General features: G+C 39.2%; 2 protein-coding genes across 5 annotated transcripts; one reads left to right on the forward strand and one right to left on the reverse strand.

Annotated features, from left to right (window-relative positions):
• Positions 1 to 1,239: 1,239 nt before the first annotated feature.
• On the forward strand, positions 1,240 to 14,539 carry fgd4b (FYVE, RhoGEF and PH domain containing 4b). Of its 4 annotated transcripts, none has more exons than XM_072672813.1 (15): positions 1,240 to 1,261; positions 5,591 to 5,907; positions 7,262 to 7,354; positions 7,593 to 7,738; positions 8,610 to 8,766; positions 9,043 to 9,181; positions 9,500 to 9,558; positions 10,254 to 10,400; positions 11,218 to 11,390; positions 11,475 to 11,505; positions 12,133 to 12,219; positions 12,319 to 12,444; positions 12,547 to 12,696; positions 12,909 to 13,049; positions 13,658 to 14,539. In XM_072672813.1, exons 2-15 carry the CDS (start codon positions 5,887 to 5,889, stop codon positions 13,913 to 13,915), a joined length of 1,728 nt encoding a protein of 575 aa, XP_072528914.1. In that variant the 5' UTR covers positions 1,240 to 1,261; positions 5,591 to 5,886; the 3' UTR covers positions 13,916 to 14,539. The 4 variants fall into 4 exon arrangements, with proteins under 4 accessions (XP_072528914.1, XP_072528915.1, XP_072528916.1 ...); XM_072672814.1 differs by lacking the exon at positions 1,240 to 1,261 and adding an exon at positions 5,056 to 5,299; XM_072672815.1 differs by lacking the exon at positions 1,240 to 1,261 and having other exon boundaries at positions 5,531 to 5,907; positions 7,262 to 7,291; positions 7,697 to 7,738.
• On the reverse strand, positions 14,439 to 25,261 carry LOC140549302 (cAMP-dependent protein kinase type II-beta regulatory subunit-like). The gene is made up of 11 exons (XM_072672818.1): positions 24,954 to 25,261; positions 24,746 to 24,781; positions 21,936 to 21,991; positions 21,713 to 21,796; positions 20,315 to 20,421; positions 18,363 to 18,516; positions 18,052 to 18,153; positions 17,879 to 17,953; positions 17,641 to 17,709; positions 15,501 to 15,615; positions 14,439 to 14,779 (listed from the first exon to the last, which is right to left on the reverse strand). The coding sequence occupies exons 1-11, from the start codon at positions 25,186 to 25,188 to the stop codon at positions 14,640 to 14,642; spliced, it is 1,173 nt and encodes a 390-aa protein (XP_072528919.1). The 5' UTR covers positions 25,189 to 25,261; the 3' UTR covers positions 14,439 to 14,639.
• Positions 25,262 to 25,271: the final 10 nt, after the last annotated feature.

Raw genomic sequence — 25,271 nt, forward strand, 5'->3', positions numbered from 1 at the left:
AGGTCTACAATTTTATCCCTGATGTCCTTACAAAGCTCTCTGGTCTTGGGCATTGTGGAGATGCTGGAGTCTGACTGATTGAGTGTGTGGACAGGTGTCTTTTATACAGGTAACGAGTTCAAACAGGTGCAGTTAATACAGGTAATGAGTGGAGAACAGGAGGGCTTCTTAAAGAAGAAGTAACATGTCTGTGAGAGCCAAAATTCTTACTGGTTGATAGATGATCAAATACTTATTTCCCACAATAAAATGGAAATTAATTATTTAAAAATCATACAATGTATTTTTCTGGATTTTTGTTTTAGATTCCATCACTCACAGTTGAAGAGTACCTATGATAAAAATTACAGTCTTCTACATGCTTTGCAAGTGGGAAAACCTGAAAAATCAGCAGTGTATCAAATACTTGTTCTCCCCACTGTATGTCAGTATTATTTTCAATGACATTGGGAGCTCTCTTCAGTGACTTTTATAGACTCGACTGTCTGGGTTACTTAAATATAACATGCACATTAGATTTCCATATCCTGGCTTGACACCTGGATTTTGTTAGTGAGACGTAAGGAGCCTGTGGTGAACTGTTTGACTAACTTAAGCGAGGCTAACTCAAATAAGCTTGCTTTGTGGAACTGCCCCCAGTTCACAAGCTAATAAAACCTGGTTTAGTCCTAGCAGATTTAGTCGTCCCCCCGGGATTTATTCCCCCCCAACCCCCGGTAGAATAGTCATGATGGTGTTTGGTAGTCGGTGCTGTGCTGACTGCACTCACATTAATATCAACATTAAAAAACACAGGCAGACAGATACATCACAAACAGGTCCGTCCTCAAACATAAGAAAAACAGGCAGAGGTTCAAACCCCCAAAAAAAGAACAATGACAACACAGAACTCGGTAGAAAGCACAGAGACTTCACAATTAGCACCACAAACTGAGGTGCTTAGGAGAAGTCCCAGGGTGAGTCTCAGCTGAGACTTGTGGTAAGCCCTGTCTCAAAGTTATTATACATATGGCGTTTAAGCATCACTAAAAAATCACTAAAATCTACACTTAAAATTCAGCTAAAAGTGCTTTACAGTTCATGGTAATAAAATGTAGCAAACTTATTTAAAACATACTTATTAATACAATACGTTCAATATGAAAAAAGAGTAAGAGACATCCCAGATGGGAGGGGAAGAACTTTGGCAGTTGGCATAAACATGTTTTTAGGCATGAGAGCAGACTACATACAGGCTTACAAGGACACAGGATGTGCTCAGGTCAGTGTCTGTGTGTGTGTGTAAGAGAGAGAGAGAGAGAGAGAGAGAGAGAGAGAGAGAGAGCAACTTATATGAGCATACACTTTTACAGCGTTGATGTATTAGGGAGTGAAGAATCCCTAATCAGTAAGGCCTCCACTAGTCTTACTTAATACTTACCCTATGTTTAATTTGTAGATATCTGCAAATTAAACATAGTTTTTACATCAGTTTTTTTTTAATGTTTTAAATTTAAAGATTAAATTAACAAAATTCAAGCAAAAGTGTTTTTTGCACACCCTGCTCATTTTTTTGGTCATTCTGGCTGTTAAGATAAGTCAGGTAAACTTGCTTAATAGGCAGACTGAACAATAGTAAACAGTGGAGCCTAACTGTAGAGAATTAGTAGTGTAGTTTTCAGTAGTGAGCAAAAGGCCTTTCTAGTCTGTTGTTGTTGCTGAAACTATGCACAGCCATGGTTTCGGTATTAGATCTCATGATCCTAAGAGGATGTAGATTGATTCAGGTCCCCAAAATGGAGAAGTTGGCCACAGAGGCATACAGAGAGGGGAGCTCTGTGATTGAGAAGTGAGATATCCGATTGAGGAAGTGTACTGATCAGAAGTGTCAGCACAGCGGCAGTCACTCAGCAACTACAATTATACACGCTGTATAAGCTCTGTTTCTCAAAGAGGAAGAAAGGACAGAGTTTTTTAGCGAAGAGAAAAGCTTGGAGGAGCAGCAAAAAACATAGGATTATCTTGAGAGCCTCTGTAGATCACCATGGTGGATTTTAAATGAAGCAATCATAATGTGATGTGAAGACTTTCAGTAGGTTTGGCAAAAGATATTACATGAACCTTTTACAGGTTACAGCCTTTTTTTTACATAATCCCTCCATTTTTACAGGTTCAAATGTAGTTGGACAAACTAACAGAATTAAACATAAGGATAATGTGTATTAATAAGGCTGGAACCCATGGACATCATCAAACATGGAGTGTCCTGCATAGTGATTCTTTGCCATGTCTTTACTGCAGCTGCCTTCAGTTACTGATTAGTTAAGATAATTGACTTTTTAAGAAGATGGTATTTAAGAACAGCCTTCAGAAGACCTTGGTTTGCTTTCTTTTTGGGTCGTTACCCATCTGTACTTTTCTATCACTTTTGCAGCATTTGACTGAATCTGTGACAGTGTACTTCAATACACTTAACAATTTATCCAGCTACTTTATTTGTTTATTAGCAGCCATCAATAAACATCCAGTCCACTGTCTCTGATTCCTCAATGCAATTTTAAGTTAATGCAATATGTGTGTTAAACCTATTAATGCTAAAAGTCTACACTTCAATCACATCTTAATTGCTACATCCACTGAGGTGGTGTACAGAGGCAAAATTACAAACATTGTGTCACTGTCCAAATATTTATGGATCTGATGAAAGAACACAATGCTGAACACATTGAGGAGATTTCAAGCACTATAACTCTCACCTTCCTCTGTAACATGATAAAACTAGAAGTCACTTATATTCTGTTTTTCTTATGTGCCTTATTGACTCTTTCAGATAACATGCCCATGTGTGGCCTGTAGGAATAGCCCGACAGGGAACCCATAAGTTTTGCCCATTTGGATGCTCACTAGGGTCTTGTCAGGCCTACACAGGCCTCAGGTTTTGCTACAGGCAAAACTTTTAATGTGCAACTATTAACCATCAATTTAATATCTGGTATTGTAACGTCAAACTGGTTGGCTAAGGACAACATCAGCAGTTGGTGACAAACATTGTTAGAGCTGTAAAGAAAAACTGGTGTATAACAGTGATGGCTGTTATTAATAAAAAAATAGAAAACATTCTCTGTCCAACAATTTACAGAGAAATGCATACATTCTAATTGGGAGAAACTTCATGTGTTCAGCAAGACAATGGCCCAAAACACATTACCACCTGGAATGTTTTACACTGACCAAGTAAGTCACTAGAGCTGAGATGAACTGAGCAAGTATTTTACCTCCTGAAGAGGAGACTGAAGGGAGAACTCCCCCACCTTTGTTTACCCCCACCAAAAAAAAAAAAAAAAAAAAAAAAACAATAACTGAAATAAGATGTGGTAAAAGCCTGGAAAAGCATCACAAAAATAATGTGACAGTTTGGTAATGTTCTTAAGAGTCTCAGGAGTGTAGCAAAACAAAAGAATGGGCCCTTCCATTTCAGAACTGGAGGAAACTGTATCTACAACTTTAATGTTTCAGCGTTAACAACTAGCTTTGTCAAGCCAACTTACTGTACCCAGCACCCAAACTTTCTCTTTCTAAATAAGTTGACAACACCTCCTTGTTTCAACACTCATTGTCCATTATATCAGCCTCACTCACCATATAGGGACAATTTGCAGTTCTATAATTGCAGACTGCAGTTCATCTGTTTCTCTGCATAATTTGTTCTCTGTCTCCTTTTACCCATTCTTCAATGGTCAGGACCCCACAGGACCACCACAGAGCAGGTAGTATTTGGGTGGTGGGTCATTCTCAGCATAGAGTTTTTGTTAGACACTAGTTTGTCCACCTTGTAGAGACAGAAGCTCATTAATTGCTGTTGGCTGGAAGACTATTCTCATTCCAGCAGTGTTTAAAAACTCCAGCAGCACTGCTGTGTCTGATCCACTCGTACCAGCACAACATACACTACACTAACACGCCACCACCACGTCAGTGTCATGGCAGTGCTGAGAAAGACCCACCACCCAAATAATACATGCTCTGTGGTTGTCTTGTGGGGTCCTGACCATCAAAGAACAAGGCAAAAGGAGGCTAATAAAGTATAAATGGTAAGTGGAGCTGATGAAATGGACAGTAAGTGTGGAAACAAGGAGGTGGCATTAATGCTATGGCTTATCACTGTATAGTGAATAGGGCATAGTTTCAGACATAGCCATAGTTACTGGATTATTTACGCTCTGAAGTTACTAGGGTGTTGATATGCAGATATGTCATATGGTGTCATTTCAGGATTCACAACAGGTGTCAAAATAGCATTAACCAAATTTCTGTTGTTTAGTTAATGTGAACTTTTTAATTTATGTAATTCACAGTCATAATTTACTCTGTTCCTGTAATCGGCATTAAATTAGTAGTCATCCAGCAGTGAGTTGGTGGCTTTTGGATGGGGAAGTGAAATTTACCCTAAAAAAAAAACATTGTTAAAGAGCGCCTGGAAAATGCTGGCTCAGTTCCTTTACTTTACGTTGTTAACAATGTCAAGTTAACAGAATGTTACTTGTAACAAAAATCTATATAATTGACAATAATCACATATTTAACCAGTCCTATGTCATTCTCAATAAAATTGACTCTGTGTTTGCAAGTAGTTCAAGCAAATAGACCTTCTGACGTAAAGCAGCAGATAACAGCTATTTTGCTTTCCGATGTATTCAGATATATTACATCAAAAACATGATTTATTATAATATTTGTATTTTGTAGTGCTAAAACTCAAAGGCAATGTGCTTTAATCAAAGGCAAGGTGTTTTACATTTTGCTTGTATAAATAATAAATAATTTCACACTTAAACGAATACACCACCAGGTGGCATAAAAACAATGGTTCAGGCAAAAATCAAATCTGCATTGTTTTCCCCCTACCCCTCAAAATTAGTGGGTCTGCCAAGCTAGGCTTGGCCACCATGTTCCCATTGTGCAAACTGTATGCCTAAACCATCACATAGTAATGTTACACAGAAGTGACATAATCTTAGTCTTGCTCTGTGGTTTCTGACACTGCATGACATACTGTAATAGATTTCTTCCCTACATGTTTTTATGTCATTACATTACATTACATACATTACATTACATGACAAATCAAGGTTCTCAAACAATCAGCAGCACGTTCAGCAGCAAGTTAAAATGTGACCAAGTCATATTCTTTATGCTGCAATGCCCCCAAAACCAGCACACCTCCAAAGTCTAGTGAAAGTTCAGAATATTCGGGCCTCTGTGGATCACCTGCAGAGGAAATGGATGGAGAGAAGACTGTGGCAGAAAGAAATTATGGCAGGTAGGTGTGGTTGTGGGGGTGAGTGAAAGCGTATGGTTTGCGTCTGGAAGAGAGACGCAGAAAGAGAGCGAGAGCACACTGTGTTTTGTCTCTGAGTGCAAGCATTAGCATGTACCTGCTGAGGTGTATGTGTGTGTTATGTGCATAAGAAATAGGGCTTTGAAGTTATGTATGTATGCCTTCCCCCTCATGTGCCACACTTTCACTTCCTTTTGTGGTTGTTACACTTGCTGTCAACACAACCCTGTACTCACCCACACACACACTCTCTCCCTCTAATCTGTGTCCTAGTGCTATACAGGACAGAAGCATCAGTTCTGCTACAACAGTGCAGCTCAGCCCATCACACACACATGCAGAGTGTAACTCTGACGTTGTGACAACCATCCAGACAGACCCTCCGCACACAGAGGAGTATGTGAGAGAGAGAGACGGAGGCCAGAAACACTGAGCCGATCCTGCTGCAGGGTCATTTAATCACAGCCCATGCAGACTTGAGGACACAGACAGAGAGGAGAGAGAGAGTGGGAGCTTTATCACAGCAGACAGGAGAGCAGGAGAGACACATCAATGACCAGAGCAAGGCCATGGAGGAAGGCAACCCCAAAGTGAGTCCACATTTTGTACATTACATTGTTTATATACTCTGTATCTGTGCAGCTAATGAAGTGAGTAAAGTAGTAAAGCTCCCAGAAAAATGTGTTACTTTGCTTGTGTAAGGTGCTAACAGCCCCTGCAGATGGCATTGCACAAGAATGACAGGGCTAGAAATACCTGCAGGGTGTGTGATAGGATTCACTGACAGAGAAGAGGTGGTACAGTGCAGTGAATGTTTAGGTCAATGTGTGGAAAATGGACCACAAATCAGATGTTAATGACTGGCAAAAAAGAGTGGCTGCATTTGAATGTGCCAAAGGCCATAATGTGAGGGAAGTAGCTGAATTTGCAGGTGTGTCAAAGCATATGGTCATACGGGTCTACCAGCAGTGGCAAAAATCCCAGTCCACAGGACGTTCCCATCAGAGAATTTAACAAAATTTATGGACAGAGACTGCAGGTGGGTTTCAAAGCTTGTAAATGAAAATGCAGTTCTCTGCAGTCTGTTCTTTCAGAAATATGTTGTGAAGGGCTTGTGTTGACTTGTAGAAGCAATTCCTGCCTGGAAGCGAAGTCGGGAAACCCGCCATCTTTTGGACACAATCTTGGTGAGAATTTCCTGTAGACTGTTATTTCTACCACTGCTGGTAGACTTACATGACCGTATGCTTCGATACACCTGCAAATTCAGCTACTTCCATCACACTATGGCCTTTGACCAAGGCCTTTGGCCTTTGCCAATCATTAACATCTAACGTTAAACATTGAACGAAACATCTGCACATTACCACCTCTTTTCATTCTATGAATCCCTTCTAACACCCGTAGGTACTTATAGCCTGATCATCCCCATGCAACGCCATCTGCAGACGCCTGAAATTACTACCACCTTAAACCTGCAAGTTTTTTTGTCTGGAGGGACTTATATAGTGTATATAATAGTATTCTAGACCAAATGTAACAGTTTGTTCCCTATGTTTTAGCCCCCAAGCTTGATGTGCGTTATTTTACTGAAAGGTTTAGCCAATCAGAATAGAGAACATTTACATATGTCAAAAAGACACAGTAAGTCACAGTAACTACTTAAGATAAGGTGCTGCTGACCCATCAAGACAAATAAATACGGTTGCGGGAACCACTCCATTCATTAAGAAATCAACAATAATTCTTTATTAAGTCTTCTTGTAATGCATATGGCTCATGTCTCAAAGTTCTTTAATTAAAACCTGCTCATCACGGACCACCTCTGATCTCTCTCATACATGCTTTACCACGACGCAAAAAACGGGGGCTGCACTTTCAGTATGAGCGTTAAAAAAGGAAATGCTAAGCACTCTCACCCTCCCTGTTTTCTCTTCTCCACAGGAAGAGACCAATGAGCAGAAGCTGTATAAGGTAGCCAACGAGCTCCTGCTCACTGAGAGAGCATACGTTACTCGTCTCTATTTGCTTGATCAAGTGAGTCAGATGTTCATCTAGAGCAAGGGACATTTGTGGGGTCTTAGCGGGCTAGAGTCCAGCACAGTTTGGTAAATTTTCTGCTAAAACTGGTTACTGAACTGAGCTTGACTACAGCCCCATAAGGTGGGATTGATGACTGATGTTGTACTCTCCAGTTATTCTTCAGTTACATAGCACCATTTCAATAATGTTCAATAATTGTATGTGTGTAAACTGTGTATGTATGCATATGTAGGTGTTCTGCGCAAAGTTAACACAGGAGGCAACAAAAGGTACATTTCCTGTGGATGTAGTGAAGGGCATCTTCTGTAATGTGGCTTGCATCTATGCCTTCCACAGCCAGTTTCTTCTGCCTGACCTGGAGACCCGGATGAGCCAATGGTAATCACAAGCACTACATAACACATAATACATTAAACTTACCTTCCTTTAGCTCGTAGGCCACTTTAGCCTGATTGGAGTACGGTCGGTAGTGACTGAGCTAAGGGAAGTTCAGTGGGTAGTGTGTGAGCTGAGTGGAGTTCACTGGGCAGTAGATGAGCTAAGCAAAATTTAGTGAGCAGTGTCTGAGCTAATTGGAGTTCAGTGGGCAGTGAATGAGCTTGGGAGAGTTCAGTGGGCAGTAGATGAGCTGAGTGGAGTTCAGTGGGTAGTAGATGATCTGAGTGCAGTTCAGTCAGCAGTGTATGAGCTGAGTGGAATTCAGTGGGCAGTGTATGAGCTGAGTGGAGTTCAGTGGACAGTGTATGATCTGAGTGGAATTCAGTGGGCAGTGTATGTGCTGAGTGGAGGTCAGTGGGCAGTGTATGGACAAAGAGGGAGTTTTGGGGTTTGGTTGGCAGTCTATAAGCTGAGGGGAGTTCCGTGGGCAGTAGATGAGGAAGGGAGTTTTGTTGGCAGTGTATGATCTGAGTGGAGATCAGTGGGCAGTGTATGTCTATAAGCTAAGGGGAATATGGTGGGCAGTCTATAAGCTAAGGGGAGTTTAGTGGGTAGTGTCTGAGTTAAGGGAAGTTCAGTGGGCAGTGAATTAGCTGAGGGGAATTTATAGGACAGTGTATGAATTTTAGGGACATTAATTTCCACCTCCAAAATATTAGTCTTTTACTTATAATAATTTCAGGAGACATTATGTCTTTGTAATTGTATCACATTGTCAGGAAGTCTTAGTATATAGTCTCTTAGTACACTCGCAGTATCTCTTTCACTCTTAGTAGAAGTATATTCAACCTGTGTTCTCATCTGCTTTCAGGGAGAGCAGGCCTTGGATAGGGGACATCTTAGAGCAGCATGCCCCCTTCCTCAGGATGTATGCAGAGTATGTGAAGAACTTTGACAATGCCATGGAGCTTCTCAAACAGTGGACAGAGCGATCAGCACAGTTTAGCGCTGTTATACAAGACATCCAGGTGTGGTTTGTTTTGTTGTGCTCTGTAAAAGTATGCAGCTTACATTTTTTAGACATTTAAGAATAAATGATCCTGAATAGGTCTTGGTGTTGACACATGGTTCTAGGAAGTTTCTAGGCTCAACACAGGGACTAAAAGGTGGACTGTCAGGGGTCCTTGGTGACTGGTTTGATAACCACTGCTTTTAAGAACTATCTATTGAGTGGTTCTACAGGGAACCACTAATTCTTCTCCAATGGACAAGAGTGAATGGGACGGTTGTTTGTTCCACTACAGAAACAGGACATATGTGGTAGTCTCACTCTGCAGCACCACATGCTTGAGCCTGTACAGAGGGTTCCTCGCTACGAGCTGCTGCTGAAGGACTACCTGAAGAGACTGCCGAAGGACGCCCCTGACCGCAAACAAGCAGAGAGTGAGAGAAACATCCAACTTGTGGTTTATCTGTAAAGACAATTTATCCGTACTCAGGAACTATAGTGCTTACTTACTTAGAACCTGTGCTAAAGTTCTAATGTGTTTCAGTGATTTCAAAATGTGCCAATACTTTAGGGTACATTTTCTACAATATATACCATTTTTTTTATAGTTTCTGCTGCACTGGTTCTTTAGGAGCTGTTCTACCTTTGAGACTGCAACTAGAATAATATGACAAAACGATGTATGGCAGAGCAATTTGATTTCAGTTTTGAGTTGTACATTTCAGTGCTAACTCCTTGATGTCAATCCACAGAGTCTCTGCAGACTATAGCCATGGCTGCCACTCACTCCAACAGTGCCATCCAGAAAATGGTGAGCCCCTGCCACTGTGGTAAACTGATAAGTACTGATATATACAAATGCAAAAGTTTGGTCAATTAACAAATTAAATGTGTTGTTGATTTTTTAGGTAGAAAAATAAATTATCTTTTTGAGAGAACAAACGTCTGCATTTTTCAAAGCATAACTAATGTTTATTTGCTTAATTTAACATATTTAGTAAAAGTTTGCAACAAATTATATTTAGTTAGTTTAATTTAACATATTGCAAAAAAAAACCCAAACACATTAATGGTCAGGCATGAGCAATGTTGACCAAGGCCAAATTGTTATAGCCAGACGACTGAATCAAATGGACACTTTAAAGCGGTATGGCCTGTGGGCTGCACCTGGTACCCCTGTGGTGGGTATCTACAGAGAGTGGTCTAAAAAGGGATGGTGTGTGCCCAAGGCTCATCAGTGTGTGCGAGCAATAAAGGCTGTGCCATCTGGGTGGAACTGACAGAAGGGATATTGTGGCAAATTATAATGATGTTTACCAGAGGAATATTCCTCTGGATTTTGGAGTAATTTGAAAGGTCATCTGGTCCTGTTCTTTTCCATCACTGGGATGATGCTGCATTTACCTGCGGGGTGCCAAATACTATGGTTCACCTTCATAGGTCTTGTAGAGTAGTATGTATGTATATTCTTATTATTTGATATTTGCTCCGCTTTCTGTTTCACAGGAGAACCTAAAGAAGCTTCTAGAGGTCTATGAAATGCTCGGAGGGGAGGAGGACATTGTGAACGCCTCAAATGAGCTCATCAAACAAGGGCTACTCCTGAAGTTGGCTGCCAGGAACACATCAGCCATGGAGAGATACCTCTTTCTTGTAAGTCTCACTTCCAAAATAATAATAATAATAATAATAAGAAGAATATTTTTCTTTCCAAGTTTATCACTTATAAAATACATGTATCTGATTGGGTGAACTGTGATATATATTTTGTTTTCCACAATATTTCCGCAGGCCACCTGTAGCTAAAACAAATACTCACTTCACACTCCTGGAACTACTTTTTTATTTAGAAAAAGGTTCAAAATTAACAACATGTACTACATGGTCAAGCATGCAGTCATGCAGTTTCAATGGACAAACACTGGCAGTAATATAGGTCAGTATATAAGCAGAAAGTCAGTTCATGCTAGATATGCTCTTCTCACTTGCTGTTATTGTAAATTGTCTAACAGCAACACATTTTCTGTTCTTTGTACTTTTCTTGCCCTGGTTCTGTCCATGGCAACATAATAACAGCTTGTAAGGAGCTTCAGAGATTGAGTTTCCATGGGTGTGAAACCATAAACAACCCTAAGATCTCACTGTGCAATGCCAAGCATCACTTGGAGTTGTAGAAAGGCCATTGGGCTTTGGAGCCATGGAAACCTGTAGTAACCTTCTGTAGAATTGTGTGCTTCAAACTTTATGGCTGAATATGACTCTGCTCACTGACTGAATGGAGTCTTTTCAGTGTTCACATCATAATTCCTCCAGGGGTGTAAGGGTTTCTTTGTATTACTTTTTGTTTTCTTTGCAAAACCATTATATAAAAGTAATACAGAATTTAAAGTGATGAGTTATCATCAAATTACAACCGTAATACAAATTAACAGTACTAATCATGCTTTAAACTCCCTATGTCTCTCTGTAGTTCAACAACATGTTGCTGGTGTGTGTGCCTAAGTTCAGCCTGCTTGGTCAACGGTTCACAGTGCGCACTCGGGTGGGCATTGAGGGCGTAAAGGTGGTGGCGACCGTGAATGATGCCTACCCTCACACCTTCCAGGTTTCAGGCAAAGAGCGCACCCTAGAGCTACAGGCTAGGTGAGCAAGGAGGAGATCTCTCTACGTCAGACTAGTGTCACAGGCATTCTGTTTCATAATTGTTGTTTTCTTCTATACATACAGCTCTGAGGAGGACAAGGAAGAATGGATCAAGGTATTTGTAATAACATACATTGCAGGCCAAAAGTGTGGAAGTAAGCTTTGTTATATTTTACAATAATATGTACTTCGTAAATATTCTTTCCTCTCATTCTATACAAAATCCACTGGATCTGCTTTCAAGTGATCCTAAAAATGAATAAACTGTATATGCTCTATACAGTGATTGAAGTGGGGAAAAAGTACCGGTACTCCCCTTATTGGAATGATGACGTTTGTGAGAGCTCTGCCTATATTTATTTTAGCTCAGAACAGTCCATTACTCTAACTTAAGTACAGCTACTTTGTCTAGCTTTTAGGAGCTTTACCACCTTCCTGAGTGAGTTCCTGAGTGTAGTGTACTAAAGAGACTGCTCCCAAAACCACACATTTTGTCACTGCTAGCTTGAAAAGTTTGAAATGTGCATTGGGTGTATTGTGCTATAGGTAGACCTAGGTAAATTCTTTCAAGCTTATCAAATAACAAACTCATGTAGTTGCAGAATATATCTGTCTTTTACTAGCATTAAAGTATATTTCATGCTTCCAAACGTTTAGGCCTGTAGCACATCTCTTTAGATGTTAGATGTCTTAGCTTGCTCAAGGTTTGTATTAAACTAGAGGTGATTTTGCATGTCCCTAGGCTTTCCAGCAGACAATAGAAACTCTTCAGAAGAAGAATGAGACTTTTAAGTCTGCCTCTAAAGATATAGAAGAGGAGGAGGTGTCTGTAAGTAAGCTTGTGTGTGTGTGTGTTTGTGTTTGTGTGTATATTTGTGTGTGTGTGTGTGTCTAACACAGAATACTTATTTTTGCTTTTTGTATGTAGACTGAGGAGTTGGGCAGAAGAGCACCACGTTGGATCAGAGACAACGAGGTTACCATGTGCATGAAATGCAAAGAGCTCTTCAATGCTCTGACCCGTAGACGCCATCACTGCAGAGCATGTGGCTATGTGAGCAAGTCTAGTTACATAAGTTGCAGAACTGTACTGCCAGTGTCGCTAATCATCAGGAGTGTGTGTGTGTAAACTGGCTGAAATTGTGGGTTGCTGTAGGTGGTTTGCTGGAAGTGCTCTGACAACAAGGCTGCCCTGGAGTATGACGGGAATAAAATGAACAAGGTGTGTAAAGACTGTTATTCCATATTGACTGGAAGAGCTGCAAGCGAAGAGAGGACTGTGGCCAAGAAACGGGGCATCCTGGAGGTATGTGTATGCATAATGTTGTGCTGTTCAATATATATAAAACACAAAGCAATTCGCTGGCCAGTAGAGGGTGCAGTGCTGCCCCTGCTCCTAATAACACCTCATATGTTGTGTGCTGGTTCCTAACTTGTAATGAGGAATTATATTAACACCCAAGGCAATTAATTCACACAAGCAGTCTGGTGTTTTTCCACTCTCTTTTCGTCTCTCAGATCGAGGCAGCCCAGTTCTCAGGCAGCAGTCTGATGTGTGGATTCCTGCTGTACAGTGAGAAAGCTCGGCCCTGGCAAAGAGTCTGGTGTGTCATTCCGCAGAATGAGGCTGTAGTGCTTTATGTGTATGGCGCTCCGCAGGTGAGTCGACACAATTGTCTACTGATTCTAAAGCACCTCACATCAGCTTCATCTCATCCTTTTACACTATTGACTAAAATCTGATCTTATTGTCATGGTCACAGTGGAAAATATGATGGCACTGCTGTGCTGAGAACAATCCACCACCTTAATAATATCTGAGCAATGATGATCCTTATCCATTAATGAATAAATTATTATAGAGACTAATAAATTGAATTCCTCATTTCATACTATCTACTGTTATGTTTATAAAGTGAACGTTAGACCCAGTTTACACCTGGTCACTTTATATGACTAGTACCTGGGTTGTCAAATGCGTTTTGGGGAGACTGGTGTATTTACTGAAGTGGTTTGAAGGATCAAATTGGTATGTGTTTTAAATGTGTCTTTAATGCATTTATACTTTTTTATGTGGATTGGCCTGATCCAGATATAATCCTGATCCTTAAAACGAATAGATTGACCAGATGTAAATGAGTTCTTAGAGAGTTGCTGGTGCGCCCTGGGTTTTCAGTTTATAATTATAGGCAGTCATTAGAATTCTTATGCTGCATAATTTGACCAGCTTGAATCTTTTTTCTCTGCTGCTACTGGGACTTCTTCAGGATGTCAAAGCCCAGTCTACAATCCCATTACTAGGATACAGTGTCGATGACACCCCCCGGACTATGGATCCTCCCTCCAGTTTCCGCCTATGCCAGTCAAAATCCCTCCACAGCTTTGCTGCCGAATCTGAAGATCAGAAGCAGCGGTGGCTGCAGGTGATTCGTGTGGCAGTGACAGGAAACATAGCCCAGATTCAAACAGCCACCAGTGATGGCCTTGCCAATGGCTGTCACAACAGTGGCCCTCACAGTATTTAAAAGTAGGCTGTTGCCTGGCCACAAACCAGTTACATATAGAGCAAGGGCATTTGACTGGAATAAATACATATAGAAATATTATGATCTATACAAAGACTGATTTAATCATTGACTACAAGCATGGAGTTTAATCAAAGTCTAAACATAATTAAATCAGTTTATCTAAAGGAGGAATCAGTGTTTATGTATGCAAACGCTGATATGTGCTTTTTTGGGAGGTTTTGGGTTTTTTTCAGCAGTGGATTTTATTTACTGAAAATCAAGGCAATATGGGCAGAAAAATTAGAACTGCTTGCTTAATACTAAACATATATTTAGCAAGCCACATAATACGACTTGAACTATAGTGACTATGCTTAGAAAGTCAGTTTTAACAATGCAATTCTATTACATGTGGGATGCTGTTAACCATTCATTTTACAGAGCTAATGAAACAACGTCAGTAAAATTAATTTACACTAAATTAAACTATGATGAAAACAAAACTGCAAACTATACAAAAAATATATTAATTAGGCACACATCTGTCTTGGTTTGGCTTCACTTATAAAGGTGCAGCCCTGAACAAACATCCTTGAGTTGGCAGTTGTACAAAAAATAAAATACAGTTTTCACACAGAAAAACTGGTGTTAAATGGTCTTCTTAAACTTCCTTTCTTTGGGTTTTAGGCATAAATAATGATTTGTCTTATTGAACAAAATTCTTACATTCCTGCAGGAACACCTAAGTGTTAGGTGGAAGACATGCAATGTCTGTATCGCTCTCAAACAGCTTGGCCAGTTGTTTCTTGTAGTTGGCAATATTTCTCTTCATGATGTCCTTACAGGGGCCCAGTAGTCTCTCAAAAGCATCCACATCCATCACTGGCAGAGATGAAAAAGTGGGACCATTAAGAGCACAACCATAAAAATGTGTAGGTATATCTGATATGTCTGAGGCAGCTATTCCTTGTATGACCACTTGTGATTTGTAGTAAACCCAATGAGAGAACAGTCCCAGTTAGCTGACTGACTGTAATGCATTATGTTCTGCTCTGTGGCCAGTCATGTCCTCCTCAGTCACTAGCATAAGAGATCTATTTCCATTGGTAAAACAGGCTGTACCTTTACTAGGTATTTATTAAACCGTGCACTAGTATACTGGTGTTGTCCCCCACTAATCAGTCTGTGACATGAGGCGGGGCATACATATAGACTGATTGGTCAGGGGACAACATGAGGACAAAATGAGCTTTACACAGATTTACGCAGACAATCCTTCTAATTATGATGATCATTGACAGAGGTGTTCATCTGTACATACAGCTTGTATAATCTCTATAGAAAAGTATGTCTAATAGAATGGGATGCATTTACTGCAGAACTTAATTTTGAAAGAACCGGGGGATGAAATAGACATGTAGTGTATGTTTGTAAAAGTCGGCATTTAGTGCTAGATGTACATTTACAAACACCTTGTACTACTGTACTACTGACAACAGGTTTTATGGCAGCCAATTACGTACACCTAAAAGGTAAGCATGGCTAAAGTTATGTACAGTAAATCAAATCTGGTTGGTTTGAAATTTCACAATGATTATCATACCTAAACACTGCACATTTCCAACCGCGTACACAAAAGCAGCCCGAGGCATATTTGTGATTAGAGCCAATTCTCCAAAGTACTGCCCTCTGGAGTACACGGCAATTTCCGTTTCAGCCTAAGAAAAGAAGAGAGTTAAGATTTGGATGTGGAAAAAAATCACACTCAGGACAACATGGGTGTATACTGAGGTCAGCGTTGCTCGGTGTATGTAACAAAAGAAGATGATGAGTTAAAATGTGCAATAAGGTTTGGGCTTACAAGGTAATTGGATACGATTGGACATAAAGTACACTCCCATAAACACCTTCCTTATCTCAAAAATTAAACTAGTAAGTGGATTTCTGAATTGATTACAAAACAAAGCCTTAACATTCTAAACAAACACAATCTAACTAATGTAATACAACAAAACGTTGTCCTTTTCATGTCAATTATTGAGCACACATTATGTAAATATCCACAGTGCAGGCTAGAAAAAGTAAGTGGACCCTTGAAAACTGTTGATCCCCCTTTAGCAACCCCTTTAGCACCTCCACCCCCATTTTATGTAGCTGCAAAAAAGACTTGTACAACGTTAAAAAGAAGTTACAATCATTCCTACCTGCAAATGTGTTTTAGTTCATCAATATTTATAGGACAATATTTATTTCTAGCAAATAATAAATAATAATTCTAGGATGCCACATGTTCACAGCCCTCTTAAGGTTATGCCTTAGCATCTTGATAGGATCAGGTCAGGACTTTCCAAATCTATTTCTTTAGTTAATCTACTTGTGTGCTCTGGGTATTGTCTCCTTGCATCACCCAATGTCTCTTCAGCTTGAGGTCATGGATTGTTGATTGATTGTCTCCTACATTCTTCTTTAAAATGTTTTAATACACCTTTGCTTTCATTGTTCTCTCAATGATCGCAAGGCATCCAGGACCATGATACTCCCTCCACCATGTTTCACAGTTGGGTTTTGGTGTAGATGTGCAGAGTTCTTTTTCCTCCAAACGTTCCTCCAAGCACTGTGCATTTGTGCTAAAAAGTTCCACTTTTGGCTCATCTGTCTTAAACAATATCCCAGACGCAGTGTGGAACATCCAAGTGGTTTTAAACAAAGTTGAAACATGGTTTTGGACAACAGCAGCTTAACTGAGGTGTCCTTCCATGAATACTATTCTTTTGGAGGTATTTTGCTGTTAACTATGGGTTCCTTCTAACCTCTTTCAGGATTTCTTGTTATGATGACTCGTAGGGAGAGTATCAACAGTTTTGGGTTTTCTCCATTTGTAGACAGTGTTATATAAGTTTTTATCTAGGCATGGTTCACAGCAATCTTCTTGAGAAAAACAGATTCATAAAGTACCTGTGAAACATACACTTCCAATCTCATCTCCATAATCTAAACATCCTCAGAGGTTCACTTACTTTTTTCTAGATGTTTACTCAATGTGCTCAATAAAACCCATGAACAGTACAATTATTTGTGTGCTATCAAATAAGATTGTGTTTGTGTATAATTGTGATTACATTTGATTAGTTATAAAACAGATATCTATACAATACAGAAATCTAGAGCCCCTTTCAAATATGCACGGTAACACAGACATTAACCGGAAAAACTGTAGATCTGAACACACATGTCCAAATCAGTTGTACTGGACATTACCCAGACTTTATCCTGCCAGCCCCCTAGTACAAAGTCATTGCAATGTTCATGTGAGCCCACTGTGAATAGAGCAGGTCATCTTCCAGAGGATTCACAGCATTAATGGCTTTTCTCATGCAATTGACACAAAACCTATGCCAGGTTTCGCAGAGTACTTCTTGCATTATGCCATGCCTCTGTACGCTGATCCTTGCCTAAACCACACAGAACATTTCCTGTGGTAAGAATGCATCAGACATGGAAGGCTGTACGCTACATGTGCAAAAGGGCAACTTCGAATTCATATGTGAAAACGGTTTCCATGATTCCAAAGGTTCACTTACTTTTCCTTGCAACTTTAGGCTAATATGTATTTTGCATGAACACATCAAGAAAGTACACACAGAGAAATCTGAATAATCCCACAACAAACTATTTATTCCATACAATAAAAAGTTATGTATCATTTTTAGTTCCAATTCATTGAATTGGTAACATAGACGTACCCCATTCTTATTCACTGTTATTCTCACTTGCCCCGACTCAACAATGTAAAAGCAATCTGCACTATCTCCCTGGAAAAAAGACAAAAATACTGACATTAGTCCTGGAATAAGGAGGAACAGCCACCAAATCATGCAAAAACTGATTTACTATTTACCAAATCCAATTTACAATCCCATATGAATGAGTAACATAAAAAAATAAATAACAAAACAATCAAACTAAAAACATATGTATCACCTGAGCTATGATCCTCTCACCATCACTGTAAAGCTGACAGCACAGAACATCCACCACCTTCATTCTCTCCCCTGACTGAGGGCGCAGAAAGCAAAAGCAAGCCTGAGAGATGATAAACTTTTACCAATAACGCTAGCTGGACAGTTGTGTGTTACAGAGAAGCAGTAGCCTACTTTCAGGGATTCAAGTAGTGGAACAGACTTTATAAATGCCTCATACAGCTTCCTTTTCTTTGCATTGTTTCGGACAATGATCCTTCGGAAAGTCACCCTATCCTAAATCACAAAATAAAACATTTAAATTCTCATGTAGAATTTTTCAAACATTTACTCTTTTATTTACACAATAATGCAGTGATCCCCAGTCTTTGCTCCACGTTTGTGTTTTTCCACACTACAACACCTGATCTAGGTCACTAGGTCTAGACTGGAGCACACTTTAGAAAGGTTGAAGCCAAGCAAAGGGCTAAAGCTGTGTCACCAACCAGGCACCACAGAGCTCCAACCGAGGTAGCAATGATGGTTGCAGCCCTGGGTGTGTTGTACATCAGTGCCAGCTCTCCAAAACTGCCGTGGTTCTTGTAAGTGCCCCTCAACCTCTCCTCGCCATCCACTTTCATATAGATGCTAAATGTCCCCCTAAGATAAAGGAAAACTGTTTTGAGCTACTGGTTTCGATATTGCAACATTAATTGGGAATATTCACGTTCATTATATTGTATGTTTGTTCAAGTTCAGGACTGTAAAGTCCATGGGACTATAAAGTCCAGTTTTGCGCACATTTAAGCGTTCCATTTTCACTTAGAGCTGGCACTACTTTAATAATCCAAAAATAAACATTCATCAGTGTACCCAACATATCTCTGACTAAATATACATGTTTTGTAAAGAGAAGTACTAAACACAGCCTCTGTAGCTAATCTAAACACGTATTCTCAGCAAATTCTAATGAAGTCTGAGTCTGAGCGTTGCTAAGATCCATGATTTTCCAGTCTCAAAATTCCAAGGCCGTTAAACTGTAGTCTGAAGGTTGTCACTTTCATTTGGGATAGAACCAGAAGGGGGCAGCAATCAGCTGATTCTGTTTGAATAAGACCTATTTATTCGTATTGTTTCTTTCTGCATAAGAGGCTTGTTTTCTGATCGCACAGATAACAAATCTTAATCATGTCTGGGCAGTGTTTCAAAGACACTCTTGTCTCAAATCAAATTTCCAAGCTCTTCAACTTTTATACAAACACTCATCATACTTGGGTTCCTCTAAGCAGCAGTCTAAAGATAGGAAAACAGAAGTAAATTATGCCCACAAGGTACTTTTAAGAACGTTATATCTAAAGTGTGGACTGTTATTAAGAAATGCCAGTTCAGGGGAACTGTGGAGGCCAGGATGACATCTGCAATCCCAAGAAAACTCTCAGAGATAACTGCTTCAATGCTGGCAAAGGTCAAAATAGAACTATTTTGCCTAATTAGAAATGGTGTGATTGGAGAAAAAGGAACTTTACATTTCATGAAAAATATGAACATGTCAACTGTAAGGCATGGGGGTGGATAGATCATGTTTTGGGGTTTCAATATTTCAAAGGGTGAAGGGAATAATGCATTCCACAAAATACCAGTAAATCCTGAATGCAAATGCCACACACTCTGAAAAAGTTTGAACCTGAAAAGAATAACAAATCAAAGCTTGAAGAATAGCCGTCACAGTCCCCTGACCTAAACATCATGGAAAATGTGTGGATCAACCACAAAAAGCTGTGCATGCAAGATGACCCATAAACACTTCTAAATTAGATGCATTATGCAAAGAAGAGTCAGGGGAAATTCCATCTACAAAAACTAAAGAGTTTAAGCTGGCTACAAAGTGTGGCTACAAGCTGTGATTTCTGCCAAAGGGGGTGTTAATAAGTTCTGACTTTGTAAGCTGTCCAAACTTTAGCACAAGCCACATTAATAATTGTTTGATTTGCTACAGAGAAGTGTGATAGAAATTCAGGCTGTGTCATTTTCATCAGAAGGGGGCAGTAATCAGCTGATTCTGTTCCCATAAGACCTATTTATATTTCTCTTCTGCTGAAGAGTTTTCTGATTATGGACAGTTCCTATAAAGAGCAGTAAAAGCCTTGGACTCTGCTTTTGTGTTATTGTACTCTATCCATGTGTTTATTTGTCTCTCAAGAAAGGTCAAATTAAGTTTGTCTAGTGATTTATACATCACCTGATCACGCAACACACTATTATAAATGTGTCATTATTCTGAATAACTGAACATCTCTATCAGTTATACACTGTTTAAATGATTCCTGGCTTGGATGTATGGTTCTGAGAAACATAATTATTGAACATTTACATAATAAAAAAGGTTATTCACACGTCTGAACCTATTGAGAAGTGCTGTGTGGCATTCCTGAGTGTAATGAACACTTTTAATTCTAACCTTTCAATAACGTAAAAATTGTCCCCATTGTCATCCTGGTCAATGATATGCTCGTCCTCTTGCACTCGTCTTTCAAACATGGCATCCAGCACTTCAGACATCTGCTTCTGTTAAAACCAATAAGACATGCCCAACGACACAGCTGTCATGACAGATTTGTGTCAAATTGTTAATTCAAAGGGCTTAACAAATAAATTGCATTATTATGGCATTAAAGCCAATTTGACATAGACCCTACTTTTTTACAAGCTTAGAAGTAATTGAACAATTACTGATATGCAGTTTAATAGGCGAGTGGGGCATGTTCCCTCATTATTTCATAGCAAATTAAAAAAATAAACCGTCTGGAGTTGGCACTCTTGAAGGTGACATATCATACACCTTTGTCACAAGTTAATACAGATACCCTGGGGTCTTAACAAAGTGTCTTAACAATTTTTGGTCAAAATACCACTAAAAACCTGGAACCACAGCACCCATTCTCACCCTGTCTAAAACAGCCCTTTTCAGAAGGCCAATTTGAGTGCCTGTTCCTTTAAATAGAAAATGAGCCAATGCTTGACCTAACCAATACAACCTCCCACCCTTCAGCCACAAACCTAACTATCACAACATCCAGTCAAATCAATCTTGAGGAGGTAGGCGTATCATTATCAAAGGTCACAATCAAGAGACACCTTGGAATAAGATGTTACTGAAATTACCACTGCAAAAATACCCACAATTCAGTGGATTTAAGACCTAGACCAGCCATAGATTACAAAGGATTTACATCCAAGTATTAAAAATACTCCTTATATTGATAAACATGTTAGTTTGTCCAATTACTTTTGAGCCTTAAAAAATGAAGGGACAAAATGAAGGGTGTACAGAGGTCATATAACAAAAAGTGCAGCACTTATTGTGTCCAAATACTTATGGACCTGACTGTATGTGCTTAGTCAGATACTGTAGCTTTTCATTTGCTGTGTATTATCTGTCCCAGTCAGTTTCTGACAACAGGATCAGATATTTGGGGGATGGACCATTTGCAGCAAAACATTGGCAATGACACAGTAGCTAGTGTGGTGTTGACATGAGTGTATGAGTAATGCTCAAGACTTTTTTAACATCAGTGCCACTGCTAGGTAGATAGAGGTTTATCACACAAAAATATCCAGATAAAAGCTGCTCTGTGGTCAGAAAAAGGCTACATATGAAGAGCACAGATATAGGGCTGACTAAACAATTGTATATCAGTAGCTCAACTCTAGTTGTAGATCAACAAGATGGACTGACATGGTAGGAAGTCTCTCATAATATGTAATATCTTTAAGTATTCTAAATATTGGAGAGATCTGTACTGGTTGACTGATACATTTGGAATCCTCCTCATGCCGGCACTACTCAGACACTCACTGTGTCTAAGTTCTTAAAGAGCAGAATATCTCTGCAGGCCTCTTGTAGACATTGTCTCTGCTTATCTGTCTTGGAATGGATGATCTAGACAAAGAAAAAAAAACACAATAAAAAAACCCTGTAAACACATTTTATAGACGTCTACTGCTATGTAGGCTAATATACAAGTCATTCCTTGGTGTTTTTCTCCATGTTAATAGCAATATCCATGTAATTCTCTTACCCTGCACTCCCTGTGTTCCTCCTCTTCATTATAAGGATTGTATGTTTCTGCAGAAACTACACAGACACACATATACATAAAGAGACCTGCAGATATCTCTGCACAGTAAGGCATCCAGCAGTTCTTTCAACAGCTATGCTTCATCTAGCTGCTAGAATTCTGCAGATTTTTCAACATTTCTGTATAATTCAACATTTGAGACATTACGACTAGTGTGAAGTAAAAACTTATGCCCTACAGAAACATACAGTCAAAAAGGTAGTGGGTATATCAACCAGGTGACTAGTGAGATAAAAGCCTCTAGAAGCTACGTTATAAAGAGTTACTACATGAAAGTTATCAATACATTGCCTAAAGCCACAGATATTGTTTTCAGATTGCAGTAAGATCCACTTTTGGCCTTAACGTAAATGTATTTTTAAAAAGTGTCCATTCAGAGTGATATAAGACAATATAGGCCCCAAAGCAAAACATATACAACTCATACAACCGTAGGTTTCATGACACTCTTGTGATTTTTATGATGAATATTTTGCCTCAGCAACAGTTGGCAATTGAAAAGGAAGCTCCTTTGTTCAAAGCGTGCTTTACATAATACACTTATGTGTATATATATTTGACCGTTGCTGATTAGCATGCATTGCAGACATTGTGACCCGTTGGTTCTTACTACCATCACTGCTCACATCTCCACTGAGCCAAGCCAAACCCCCCTTTTTAAAAACAGGTGGAAACAGCTGATGATTCTGAAGCACCTAACAGTATGTTTATCATCAGTGAAATGCATGTTAGATAAAACCCTTTTCTTTACTGATATGCATGTAACAAACAACACATAATACGCCTTGTTCTTGTTTCAGTGGTAAACAAGCCCTTTTTAAAGCGTTAATCAATGTTTCAGTTTTATGTGAATGAATGTGAATGAAGTTTGTCACAGTAAGCTATATGCAAATATGCTGCAGCGACTAAACAGAAAACATCAGCTAACCCAGCAAATCTAAAGTAATCAAATCATCGCTGCAGTCAAGGTGTCCAACTACAAATGTAGGTGCTCATATTTTAGGGGTATTACTGTAGTGCAACCTGATATTATAATACAATATCTCAGAACTACAAGATCTGATGACTGACCACACCCCATTTTAAGATAATTATTAATGTTCTAGGCTTATGTTTTATGTAAGTTATAATGTATAATTATGTATCACACATTTCTACTTGATCGTATGCTACTGTATCTAAAGTGACACAGCTGTGTAAAAGGTACTGTATGTTAAACATATAGTGTCTTTGAATAGTATTCACTCCCTTAGATGTTTCCCCTTTTATTGCTTTTATAAATGGAATCATGGTCAATATAATGTGTTCACCCCTTTCTGGTCAGCAGTATATAGTAAAAGCCATTCACCACAATCACAGCCCGAGGTCTCCATCAGGCTTGAACAACTGGGCACAGCAATTGTACTCTATTCCTCTTTGCAAAACTGCTCAAGCTCTGTCAGGTTGTACTGGGGATCACCCATTTCAAGATTTAGGAGTTTACAATCAAGTTGGAATAAGTGCTATATTATGAGCTTTAATAAACATGCATACCAAGATATATGTACATGCATTAATAATTACAGTATCCTGTCATTTTTTTTTAGACTGGTTACCCTTCCAAAACTCAAACCTTCTACCATAGATCTGCCTTAAACATGGAGTGGACACTTACTGAGGTACTATGAGGTTATGAGGTAGATTGAGGTACTATGAGTTTAATTAAACCTATAAGCTCAAGTCAATAAGCATGCATTAACAACTAACATGAAATGTTCATTAACATTAGTAATGACCGTATACATTAAGATGTCTACCTTTCCCAAAATTTCCACCATAGATATGCACCAACTTTTATGTGGACACTTGTCAGATATTGTAGTAAAGAAATAAGTTGGAATGAGTGATATATATTATGAAGTATATTATAAGCTTTAATAAACATATAAACTCAGGTCTACATGCATGTCCTAATAAATAGAGTATACATTAAGGTGGTTACCTTTAAAAACTCAAAAACAAAAAAATATCCCACAGATCTGCTTGGTGTGGACACTTATCCAATATCCTAAGATAACACTGAGTGGGAATGATGGATATATCATGTGTCCACAATTACAGTTCATATTGAGGTGCATTAAATGCCCCCCAAACCCCAAATTCTCAAGGCAGATATGCTCTAAACTTAATGTGGTCAAATATCAGGTTTTTAGGTTGGAATGAGTGACATGTTATGAGCTTTAATAAACATATAGGCTCAGGTCAATATGCATGTGTAAGGTAACCTTAATATATTTATATATTAATATATAATATTTATATATTTATATATTAATATTTGCATGTGTAACCTTTTCAAAAATGTTAAATTCTGTCTTGGTGTGGTCAGTCATGAGATACTATAGTACCGAGTCAAGATGAAATAAGTGATGTGTTATGCGTATTAGACATATAAGCTCATGTTTATATGCATTTATTCATAATTACAGTATAAACTGGAGAGTCTTACCACAACTCAGCACTTCCACATAGATGTGTAAACCCCACGTCAGGTAAAAGTTAACACTTAGCGTAAAGATAAAACGTGCAACGCTTTTTAGACAGTCAAATAAATCCACATCAGAACTGAACTGGAAACATTTTATTGTAATTTTATTCGTTGCAAAAATATTGGTTTGAGGATAGACCTAGAACGCGTTCACGATGCACTAGCTACCGTAATACCCCTGATAATTGAGCCTGTGTGATATTACGTGCAGTTGTAAACTTACCTGAAACTCTTCTTGTAAATGTGCTGGTCGCTGGAGCTGTGATAAAAATGACAACTGATTAGAACAAAAACAATTTAAAATAACAATAAAGAAAAATGAAGAAAGAAAAAAGAGAGCGAATACCAAAGTAAGTTAAGCCGAACTAGCTGGCATTATTTTCGTGGACAGTGAGCTATGTCTATGTAGCTATCTTAGCTATTCACCGTACCAAAAAGCTCAACGTCCTCCTCTGCTTTCCCCTCGGTGCAGTGTGTCTCCTGAGACAAATTGACTTTTGTCCCCGGGCGACTAGCGGCTGAGGGCGAGTCCTCGCCTCGATTCTGATTCAGCCGCTCGAAATAGCGCAGAGCGAAGTCCAGCACATCTCTGGGCTGATTCCGCAGCACGTCTACTGTGAACCTAATCAGCAGCTCTTCCAGCCCGGCAGGAATTTCTATACTCATGTTCACTACAGTCGTACAAGCCCTGCAACTGAACAGGCGAGTTTTGTCCTTCTCTCCCCAAAACTGCAGCTCCCTCTCCAAAC

The sequence above is a fragment of the Salminus brasiliensis genome, chromosome 2, assembly GCF_030463535.1.
Source record: "Salminus brasiliensis chromosome 2, fSalBra1.hap2, whole genome shotgun sequence".
Lineage (NCBI taxonomy): Eukaryota > Metazoa > Chordata > Actinopteri > Characiformes > Bryconidae > Salminus > Salminus brasiliensis.

Excerpts from the sequence above, each read along its gene's own strand:
- LOC140549302 (XM_072672818.1), bottom strand. The coding sequence starts at position 25,188 with ATGAGTATAGAAATTCCTGCCGGGCTGGAAGAGCTGCTGATTAGGTTC. Across the intron at positions 18,154-18,362 it reads TTGGAGCTCTGTGGTGCCTG|GATAGGGTGACTTTCCGAAG; the intron begins GTTGGTGACACA and ends TTTGTGATTTAG. Across the intron at positions 17,954-18,051 it reads CACTACTTGAATCCCTGAAA|TCAGGGGAGAGAATGAAGGT; the intron begins GTAGGCTACTGC and ends CTGCGCCCTCAG.
- fgd4b (XM_072672813.1), top strand. The coding sequence starts at position 5,887 with ATGGAGGAAGGCAACCCCAAA. Across the intron at positions 5,908-7,261 it reads TGGAGGAAGGCAACCCCAAA|GAAGAGACCAATGAGCAGAA; the intron begins GTGAGTCCACAT and ends TCTTCTCCACAG. Across the intron at positions 12,697-12,908 it reads AGAAACGGGGCATCCTGGAG|ATCGAGGCAGCCCAGTTCTC; the intron begins GTATGTGTATGC and ends TTCGTCTCTCAG.